At 33.3% G+C, this 11,309-nt stretch overlaps 1 protein-coding gene across 3 annotated transcripts in view; it reads right to left on the bottom strand.

Moving 5' to 3' along the window:
- Positions 1-1,056: 1,056 nt before the first annotated feature.
- LOC149778477 (uncharacterized) overlaps positions 1,057-11,309 on the bottom strand; it is an 80,704-nt gene continuing 70,451 nt past the window's right edge. For all 3 annotated transcript variants that reach the window (XM_089939342.1, XM_089939344.1, XM_089939343.1), the window contains one exon: positions 1,057-10,487. In XM_089939342.1, coding sequence (XP_089795468.1) covers positions 9,918-10,487 — 570 coding nt within the window. In that variant the 3' untranslated portion in view covers positions 1,057-9,917. The remainder of the gene's footprint in view (positions 10,488-11,309) is intronic.

Raw genomic sequence — 11,309 nt, 5'->3', positions numbered from 1 at the left:
ATTTTAAACAAGTCCAAAAAATGTTGACACCCCCCCCCCCCCGCCCCAACAAACACATATTTTGACCCCCATGTTTGCCCTCACTTTTAGACAATTACATTGTCATGCTGCAACCTGCATAAAACAAAGGCCATAAGAAAAATACAAAAAGGCAAATCTTTCATGGCAGGTGACACAGAGGGTTTAAGACATGGGTAACTTCATATTAAGTATTTCTGGTAAGCAAGAACATGTAGTTCTTGATAAAGTTAGGTACCAATTCAACACCAACTTTATTTCTGTTTAATTGCCAGCAAACACGTGGAGACTTGAGAAAAAAAAATACCAGGTATATTTTCACCATGACCAGAAACATCGGTTCAGGGAAAAGTGATTGTAAATCATTTTCTAAAGTTAAAGATGATAAAATTTATTTTTCTCAAATAACTGTTGTTGTCCAAAAGACATGCATGGTCCAAAAACGTACAGAAATAATGGAATCTCAAGATATTTGATTTCTATTATATTACAGCAATGTCGTATTGAACGGAAGATCAGCACCACCTATCAAATGTAAATGATGAAATTTTGCCCAAGTGGTCAAGCAGTTTGTAAAAACGTTTAACTTTGTGCCCATTTTACCACTGGCAGCCATATTTTACAAATATAAAAGTCCCTGGTTACAGGATGTTCTCTACCTGCTGCCAAAAAATGATGTCTAACTTTAATCAATATTCCTCAGTCATTAAAAACAGAGATATACTCTTTGCAGGACTTGAAACACTACCTATCACAAACTGAAACATATTTCTTGATCTGACATACTAACAGTTTTACTCAACAGGTTGCATAATTTCTTTATTCTTAATCTGACATACTGACAGTTTTACTAACAGGTTGCATAATTTCTTTATTCTTAATCTGACATACTGACAGTTTTACTCAACAGGTTTCATAATTTCTTTATTCTTAATCTGACATACTGACATTTTTACTCAACAGGTTGCATAATTTCTTTATTCTTAATCTAAAGGCTAAATTGTAATTCTTAAGGTAAGGAATAAACAATAATAAAACTTTAATGGATGATGCTTTTATTCCATAAATGTAATGTTGTGACAATAACATACAGAACTTGTTCTTATAACCATTCACAAACAAAAATAAAACACAGCCAAAAATAGTGCTAACACAATCTTGCCAATACTGCCTCTATACGTCTTAGGTATCTGTTTATAAAACAGGATCGTGATTAAAAAGATTATAAATTTTTTTTACAGTCAAGACCTTATAAACATCTTTACTTAAATGAATACATTGACAGTAAACTGTACAACAAATGGATCAAATGAGTCATATGGCAAATAAAACAACAACAGTCCCATGAAGAAAATGATGCTTCATTTTCTTAACTGCTGAGTACTGAAACCATCTCTGTTATTCTTTATTGTTAGCAAGATTTTTCAAGATGGATGGTGGCCATATTAAGTATAAGACTGGTACCATTTTCATTTAGCATCAACCAGACATTATTAGAAGTCTTCTGGATGTTGATTATTATCATCCATTTATAAGTTGCCAAATTCAGTTTTCCAAGATGACCATCCATTTAGGATCAACTATACTTCATAAGAATGCTTTTGTTTAAAACAAAATGTTGATATATGTATGACCATCCATTCATAAGGTACTACATGCTTTCAAGATGGTTGTCATGTGACTATCTTGGGTTTAAGATTGGCACCATTTTCATTTGGAGGTCATATTAGCATAATTTTCTTTTAGGGCCAACTAGACACTGTAAATAGTCTTTTGGTGAAGACCCCATGTAGAATATAACTTCCAATTAGGAGTGGGGATAACAATATCTCCAAGATGACTGCCATAGTGGCCTCATATTATATATATATATATATATATATATATATATATATATATATACATACATACACACACACACACACACATATATATATATATATATATATATATATATATATATATATATATATATATATACACACACACACACACCATTTTTGTTTAGAACCCAATCAGAGCAAACGTATTGTATACGTAACAAAGTTATGCCTAAGATCTATGTCAGTGCAGTAATTTACTGAAAAATCATACATTTTTTCCGCCAGATATTTCTCCACATAAAAGAAACATAACCTTTGGACCAACTCAGCTATTTCTATGACTGGATTGACTGTAGGATTAACCGAAGGGTTACGATTGCAATAGCTTGATCATTTGTAACTTCTTGGTCAATCCTCATTAAGTAAACAGCCAAAGAAGTCTGCTTGGCAGGAATCGACATATATTTGGTGCATGATCCTTAGGACAGACCTCAAAGTTGTGAATATTTAGAACAAATATCATAAGAAATCATTAGCAAAAACTCATGATGATAAGACCATCTGGCTCAGGAGGAGTAGTGATAAAAGAATTTCAAGATGGCCACTATAGTTGCTGCAACGGATATCTGTGTTGTGCCATTTTCAACAGGGACCAACTTGACCTAGGGATGAATGTGTGTGTGTGTGTCTGTGTGTGTAAAGTTTCCTCAAGTAGTTCAGGTGCACAGCATTAACAAATCTGATGGACGGACAATGGACAAGTTCTTCTAGTCTACCTTTAGACACCAGAATCTTTTTCTTTCTGACTCTATGATCATGTCATCCACAAAGTTTGGTCAAGGAACTTACTCTAGAACAAATGTTATTCTGTGTAAACCATTTGTCTTCTGCCAGTTACTCTGACGTTTTGATAGACTTCTTCCTTATGCAAGCTATTTACATCATTTTGGAAACAGAAAATGGTGGATATTTCTAATTAAGTATTCACAACATGACAAAACAAACACATAAAAGACAGAAGCACATTTTTGTAACAATACAAAAATATATGTGTGGTCAACCAGTCCATTAAAGCGTCAGTAAAACAAATATATCAATCAAGATACTGCCAATGTTTACTGCAATTTAAAGACATCCATTAAAATCATTTTTATAAAGGACACTCAAAGGACATAATTTTTGCATCATCTATCATTTCCCTTGCAACTACCATCTCTCCCTCATCTCTTTTTCACTCTTCTTCATCCGTTCCATCTTTCCTATTTCCTACCTTTTGCATTGCTATTAAGTACCACTCACCATGTGATTGTAATATATTGCAGACAAGAACTGTAAGTTCTTTGAACAAGTTTCCAATCCATTTGCAATTATAATTTTATTGTAAATCTCAATTTTTAAACAAAACCGTCCATTAAAAACATGTATTTTATACAAAGAAATCTTTCTGATATACCCTACATTTTTTTTTGTTATCCATGTATTGTAATCACTTCAAATAACCTCTGAGATGTAAACCCCCGAGTATGCTTTTTTGTGACCCAAACATCAATTTTGTGGAATCTGGCCTTTTTCTTGGCAGCCCTTCCACCAAGGATGTAAGGATGCAACATTTATAAGTGTTAATGACTTTCTTAAGTTTACTGCCTGTAGAAGTTTATAAAATTGGTAACCATGTAAATAAACATAAATGTTGATAAAAGTGAAGCATGAAACACCTATTCTAATTAAAATGTTTGCTTAACAAGATTTTTCTGTTAGTTCTGTTCTCAGAATATGTACAACTTTCACATCAAATGTGGCAATGCTAGGAATAAGCCAAAGATCATAACAACTGCTTGTACACAACATGCCGATTTACTGACCCTGTTGATAAAAATTCCTTTCACTTATTTACCTTTGTAATCAAGTTCATTAACAGAAGCTTTAATGAGTAAAATTTAAAAAAAAAGTCAATTCATGTTTGTAAGCTACTGCCATTTCTTATTCACTGTAGATCCTACAAATCCACCATATACACCTGTATGTTTGTATTATCACATTTTTTCACTATGCACATCTATGCCACAGTGAAACCATATTATCCAAAGGATGCTTTACATAAACTGTCAGATATAATGAACAAAGACATGTCTTAAAAACTGAACCTTGTCATAATATGAGGTGAAAAAGACATACAGTCAATAAAATGACCATTAAGTTGAACATTCACATTGTATACCAAAGATGCAGATAGAAAGAAAGGCCAAGTCTGATATGTTTAAATTAAACATCATTTTGGTCATTGTATACCATATACAGTTAGATATTTGGGCAAATGTTGCAAATGTGTTTGTATGTCTGTGTATGTGATTTGGGCTTTCAATGTAGCTTTAACAATTTGAGTCATATCGCTATGATGTCTGCAGTGTGGCAGTTTATAGTGATGTCTAGCACTGGGGCATCATGCCACAGACATGTCATGTGGCATCATCCAACTTCACTGGCATGGGGTTAACATGGGTTATGCCTCTAAATATAAAAACTACATATATATATACATATACATACATATATATATATATATATATATATATATATATATATATATATATATATATATATATATATAAAATGGCAATTCTTCAGGAAGCATCACAAACTAGATAAATACTTGGTGCACTTTGCTGAATCTCTACTTTAATAATAAAATAAGCTGCATATCTCTTGTTCAAATTTATGATAATCAACTCTTAGGATAGAGCAAAAAGTGCAAACACAAAGAAAGAACAAAAATTATTTAAACAAGAAAATATTTATTATATGCTCATTTCTGTATCTGTTAATGTTACATTGTCAGAATCGTGCAGTATTTTGTGATACTGAATACCCTGATATTGCATGCACGTGCATGAAACATGTGCCTAAAAATAGAATAGTGTATTAGGAATCTGCATGCGTACAATATCAGGGCATTAAAATGTACTTTCTTAGCTCTGCAAATCCAAATGATATATCCTGCAAAACCTGATACACAATGAAACTGTAATGGAATTTCTGGTACATTTCCAAATGAAAACACATTCTCCTTACTGCAATGAACTGACCAAACAATCCAGTTCATCATAATCAGAAAACCAGAATTCAATTGGATCAATGAAAAAACAAAATCCATCCATTCCAGACCAAATGGAAAAGTTGTTGCATTGCACATTCATTCATAATATGACTCTTAATTTCAATTTTAAGTAGACTAAAATGACAGCTGTTTTTTAAACTGATGTTGAACGTGAAGCGAAGTACAAAGGTCACTGGGCAGTGCTATGTGTGCATTAATATTGTTATTGTGTACTGATAAATGTACAGCTGTGTATTTATTTTTTAATACAGCATAAATTCAATTACTTTGTTTCTTGTAGTGTATTTTTTATAATTGAGCCTTTGGTAAAATAACAAAATGAGCATATAATAAAAAGGTTACTGCATTTGTATTGGAAAATATTAACTCCATTTCTCAGAATAATACTGTATTCCCAAAGGTCACTTAAGTATTATTCCAAAGAAACTTGCTTCATACAAATGCAGTAACCTATATGAACAGAAAATGAAGTATGTAATTCTGGTCCTTATTTCTACACTAATATCTTAAAACTTTTGTCAACAGTTTGGCCATCTGATAATTTATCTCCCTAAATATCATACTTCTGAAATTTAGACTAGACCAATTTGAACTCAAGATGCACTAAGCTTTAATGAAATGCACAAATATCATAAAACACATTCATTCTTCATTGGCAAGAAATAAGTTAAAATGAAAATAAAAGACGAACTAAAGGATGAATGAAAAGTGCAAAAGCAAGTTTGTGTCCAATTAAATCTGCTGCTTATGTTAACTAATGTGTTCAGCCTAATCTGAAACAATTCATAATTCAAAGCTGTCAGCCAATAACACAACACTTCATTACAATGTTTCACATCCAACATATACAAAGTACAAAATTTATACAGCAAGGTTTCTTTCAATTCACAATAAAAAAAATAATCAAGTCAGTGTTTAGAGAAAAAAGCATTATATTCACCTGCTTAGAACATTCATAATACTGTATATACAAGTACATGGAAATGCATTTCAAAGGTGACATCAAACATGTCATTTTCTATTTACATGCATATGAAATACACATTGATCAAACATTTACTCTCATTAACTCCTCAGCAACAAAACTGCTTTCTTATCCTATATGATCCTTGTGTTTATTCTGAATTCATTAAAACACTGAATGTTAATAAAATATTTCTTGCCAATTTACAAAATGTCTTCCAATGCTGCTGATCAAATACATTTTTTTTTAAAACCACTATTCCAAGGTTTCTAGATTTTTTATATCTTCATCTACATTTGATGGCTGACCAGCATTATTTGTACCACAACAAAAGGCATTTGTATTCCAGGATACTTTTCTGTCAAAGGTAGGCAGATTTTGTTGGGTGGATTAATTTTTAAACAAAGTTGTCAAAACATTTTATTAGCAACAATTGGCACATTTTAAGGCAGATTGGCATCACCTTAATAAATTGAAAACCCTATATGCCACAGTGCTTTCTGTTAAAACTGGTCAAAATCTGTTGATTGTTTCTAAGATGGAGCTGATTGAAGGCATTTCTTTTTAAGCAAGAATGACCATATTTATGCCAAATTGGCATCATTTGTCTCTAACTGAAAGCCTTAATGTGGGAATGCTTATTGTCAAATCTGGCCCGATCCTGTTAATGTTTTTGCGGGGGAAAAACAGTAAAAACAAATTTATATTGTAGTAAATTATTATTTGTACAAACTTGAGAGCTTTTTAGACCTGGATGCTGTCAAATTTTTATAAATTCTGCTGTGCAATATTTGTTAATTTTTTGTTTGTTTTAGAATTGACCACAATATCTAAAGGGGGACCAAAATTATTGTATAAACTTGAAAGCCCCTTCAAGCAAGAATGCTCCCTTTAAATCTGATCAAATTCAATTTTTGAGAAGCGGTCTTTTACAGGTTTTTCTCTTTTCAGTAATGACAACTATCTCATGGTGGATAAACATCTTTTGTACAAATCTGAAATCCAATGTCATGATGCTTTATCAAATTTTGTAAAATTTTGCAGAGCAGTGTTTTAGAAGTTGTTTAAAGTATTTTTTTAAAGAATTTCTGCAATATTTGGTAAAATTGTGTTCAGTAGTATGAGATTAAGTTATATTAAAGTTTTTCTATTTCTAGTGAATGTGGCAATATTGGACTGTAGATTGACATATGAATAAATTTGAAAAACCTTTCAGCCAGCAAGCTCTCTTTAAAACTGTATCAAATTCTGTCAGGTGGTTTTCTGGATAAGTTGTTTAAATAATTTTCTTTCTTAGTTAACAACAACAAAACAAACACACAAAAAACATCATGACTGTGACCAATTAGTATAAATTATAATAAATTTGAAAGGCCTTGATGCCAGAATTGTCCTTATAAGCAGTATTAAGAATTTATAAATGAATTTTAATGTGGCATTCCTTTGACATGCAAAAGATGATGTACAATTCACAACTGAGGAAGGACCATACCTTATTCTCATTTGGCTTTACAGTTTGGTGAGTTAAAAGTGTTTGAAACAGTTCTACTTAAGTCAGTGCACCCCGCTTTTCACAGAACATCTTCTAATGATAATGACTTTTAAAAATAACAAGTGTCCCTTGATGGGACTGATGCTCCACTGGCCAAAGAGAATGTCCAGGAATATTTTAAATATGTTTCTTCCCTCCTTTAATTTTTCTAACTGGGTAGTATTGAAACTATCATGAATGACTCCGACATATTATTTTTAGAAAAGTACTTCTTAATATGCTTGAGATAACATGTTCAACAGGTAAGTGCAGTACAAACATCTCTGCAAAAAGTCTTTTACCGTAAACCTCATATAATGGATAAAAGATCATTAGCTCACCTTAGATGTTTACAAGATAAATCCACTTGCTGAATCTAGTCAATACATACTACTTTTTTAATATACCCCCCCCCCAACCTAGTTACTGAACTAGCATGATTCGTGGCATTCTTCAGATATATCCACTGGGTTTGATGAAAGTCACTTCATATTTATCATGCTTAAAACCCACAACAGAAATGCCCCCCTCCCCCCCGGTCAAAACCTCTGACCTTGCAACTGTCAACTTGTTTATTCAATGACAGTTAAATACAAAGTCTGGTCAAAATTAATTTATGTACAAACAACTGTGTTCATACGTTCAATGAAGTAAAAAAGTCCAAGCAATGACCTCTGACAGGACTACGTGTGTATACCCTATGTTAACGCCACCATTTCTACATCAGAGCTGCACCAAATTTATTCAGGACCAGCTACAGATTGCTATATAGTTTTAGTGAAAACTCCCTGTCAATATGACCATCCATACAAAAGAAAGAGCTGTAACAAAAATTCAAAATGGCCATCATAGCAGCCTTTTCAGAGTTAGATTGGCATTGTTTTAATACAGGAACCTACATATAGTCATATGACCATTGATTCTGAAAATGTGGCCATAAAGAATTCTCACGATGGTCACTGTGGCTGCTGTATCAAAGGTCAGATCAGCAACATTTTCATTTAGCAGCATCAAAATAGTGCAATTTCAAGTTTTTGAAAGCCCTATGTTAGCTTAGAAGATGAAGATATAATTCTAATTTAAAGATAATCACTTAGACAGCCACTTTGTGAGCTAAGATCAGCAATATTTCTAGTGATGGTGATCATATTTAATGGCTGATCAGCATAATCTTTAAAACCAGATAATGACTCAAGGAAGCTACCTTTATAAGTTTGGTTAAATTCTAAGAATTTTTTTTAATGAAAGTGTTGGCAGCCAATGAACAGACACCTAATGTACCATACCATAGCTTACTTTCTCCTTAAGGCCAAGTAACCTAAAAGTCTTAGTTGATATCACGCCAACACCAACATCCACTCAGGGGTAGCCATAGCAAGATAATGAAGATGGCCACCATAGTGGCCATTTTCTAAGGTCAGCTTAGCACCATTTTTAAATTACACAATCTAAACTTAATGAGTGTTGTGTGAAAACCCATGTCAATAGTGATAGTCATTCAAGAGAAATAGCAATCAGATTTTCAAAATGGCTGCTATGATCCTTACTGGATGTATGGTGAGCATCATTCTCATTTAAGATCAACTAGTTATCATAAGAAGTCTTTTAGTAAAAATACCCTTGTTAAAATGACCATCTTTTAAAGAGAAGTAGCAAATAAGATTTTCAAGATAGACAAGATTATAACCATGTCTCTGCAATGAGGACCAACTACATATTATAAGAAGTCTTGTAATGAAAACTGCACATCAATAAAACATCTATTTAGTAGTAGTAACAGTTTCAATGCTGCTACAACGGCAGCCTTGCTAATGCATCATTTTCATTTCATATTAACTAGACATCGTAAGAATTCTTTTAAAACAAACTTAGCTCCCAGAGAGGGCACTTTTGACATGGAGTAGTCAAGAAACACAATACAGAACTTTGTATTATTTTCATCTCAACCCTTTGTGCAATGAGAATAACCTGGCATACAATTTTTTAAATTTAAAACAATGCCTTTCCTGGTTACCAAGCATGTTTAAATGGAAATGCCCTAAGTGGAAGCCCCAAGTCAATATGCTGATCCACCCATGGGGAGAAGCAAATGATTTTCAATTCTGACATGAAAGTTTATATACAAGAGTAGAATGAAGCTGCACATAATGCAACTTCCTCCAAGTACCTAAGGAGTGAGACAACAAACAACTACTAATGGATGCTAGACAGAAGGACAAATGACCATCACATAAGCTCTTCAGGTATTTGAACAGTGGAGCTAAGAAGCAGAATAACATCCACAATATTATGAAAGACAGCATAAGAGAGATAAATTCTGCTTCTCAGAAAATTAAAGTGAAAATAAAAGTATCTCCATTAACACACATATTACTATCATGAAATCTTACTTCCACTCTCTTCTCTTATGATGACCCCTACCTCTATCCATGTGCATCCATTTAATCACATACTTGTCATGAAATCTTACTTCCTTCCTCTTCTTCCACGACGACCTCTACCTCTACCTCGTCCCCTTCCTCTTCCCAAAAGCTGAGAATTCCCTTCAGTTTCCACTAAATCCTCATTCTCTTCCCCTCCCTCAAGATCCTCCTCTTCCTCTTCAACCATATCTTCTTTCACTGAGGTACCATCTTCTTTCACTGAGGTCTCATCTTTCATTGGGGTATCGTCATCTTTCATTGGGGTATCATCTTCTTTCATTGGGGCATCATCTTTCACTGGAGTATCCTCCAGTGCTGTGTAGTACATTGATGTGTTGCCATTATTCCCTTCTGTTTCTGCACTCTCCTGCGAACCCTGTTCTTCAGCATTTTCCTTAGCCTGTGGTGACTGAGACTCTGATTTAATAATGGCGGGGCTCATCATCTCTTTCTTGATCACCACTTCATCTGTTGTTTCTAAACTGCTTTGAGGTTCTCCTGCTGCCCCAGTCATGTTTGATTGGGGAATGTTGGTACCTGAATCCATCTGCATTTGCTTCAAAATGGCCTCCTCCTTCAGCTGGCGGCTGATAACTTTGGCAACCACGGCTTTCTAAAATGAAGATAGAGATTCTTGTGACACAACATAATCATGCACCACTGAAGCACCACTTTATATAATTGTTCCTTTTTTTCGGTATTTACAGCAAATTAATTTTATTTGCTTCATTCTCTATTCAAACAATTCACATCAATTTTCTCTGGTCATGCTATTCCTTCAAACATTTACTAAAACTTTGGGAAAATAATTTTAAAAAATTTATTTGACAAAAAACAGGTCTTGTTACTGTCCAAATGAAAGAAGTTTCACAAATCATCAGCTATACAGAGTTACATGAAATACCAACTTGCTGTATTAATTGTTTTTACAGCATCATCTATTGGCTACCTCTGCTGAACAGATTAGGTAACCATGGGAAAGCCTGCAAATATTACATATGATAAACTTAGTGCATTGCCGATTAACTCCACATCAACCAACCATAGCTTATCTCTTCTGAATGTTTACAAAAATCAGCAAGGCTTCCTTGAAGTACCTATAAATACCATACAAAGTTACAACAAACTATAATAATAATAATAATAAATAATAATAATAATAATAAGCTGATGATATTCTTTCATATAAACTTGATTGTGAGCAACTATGCTTCAAACCAAGTTTGGAAGTAGACAATTGATTTCATGGGCAAAGAGGGATCCCAAATAAACCATTAGGACATTTTCAGAAAGTGTGTGTGATTTGGATTTGTAACGTAGCTTTAACAATTTTTCAGTCATATTGCTACAATGTCTGCAGTGTGGCAGTTTATAGTGATGTCTAGTACTGGGGCATCATGCCACAGACATGTAGCATGATGTCCCACCCAGTCAC

The sequence above is a fragment of the Sinohyriopsis cumingii genome, chromosome 17, assembly GCF_028554795.1.
Source record: "Sinohyriopsis cumingii isolate HCF-2022 chromosome 17, ASM2855479v2, whole genome shotgun sequence".
NCBI lineage: Eukaryota > Metazoa > Mollusca > Bivalvia > Unionida > Unionidae > Sinohyriopsis > Sinohyriopsis cumingii.
The sequence above is the reverse complement of the archived record's forward strand: the minus strand, read 5'-3'. Positions and strand labels throughout refer to the sequence as shown.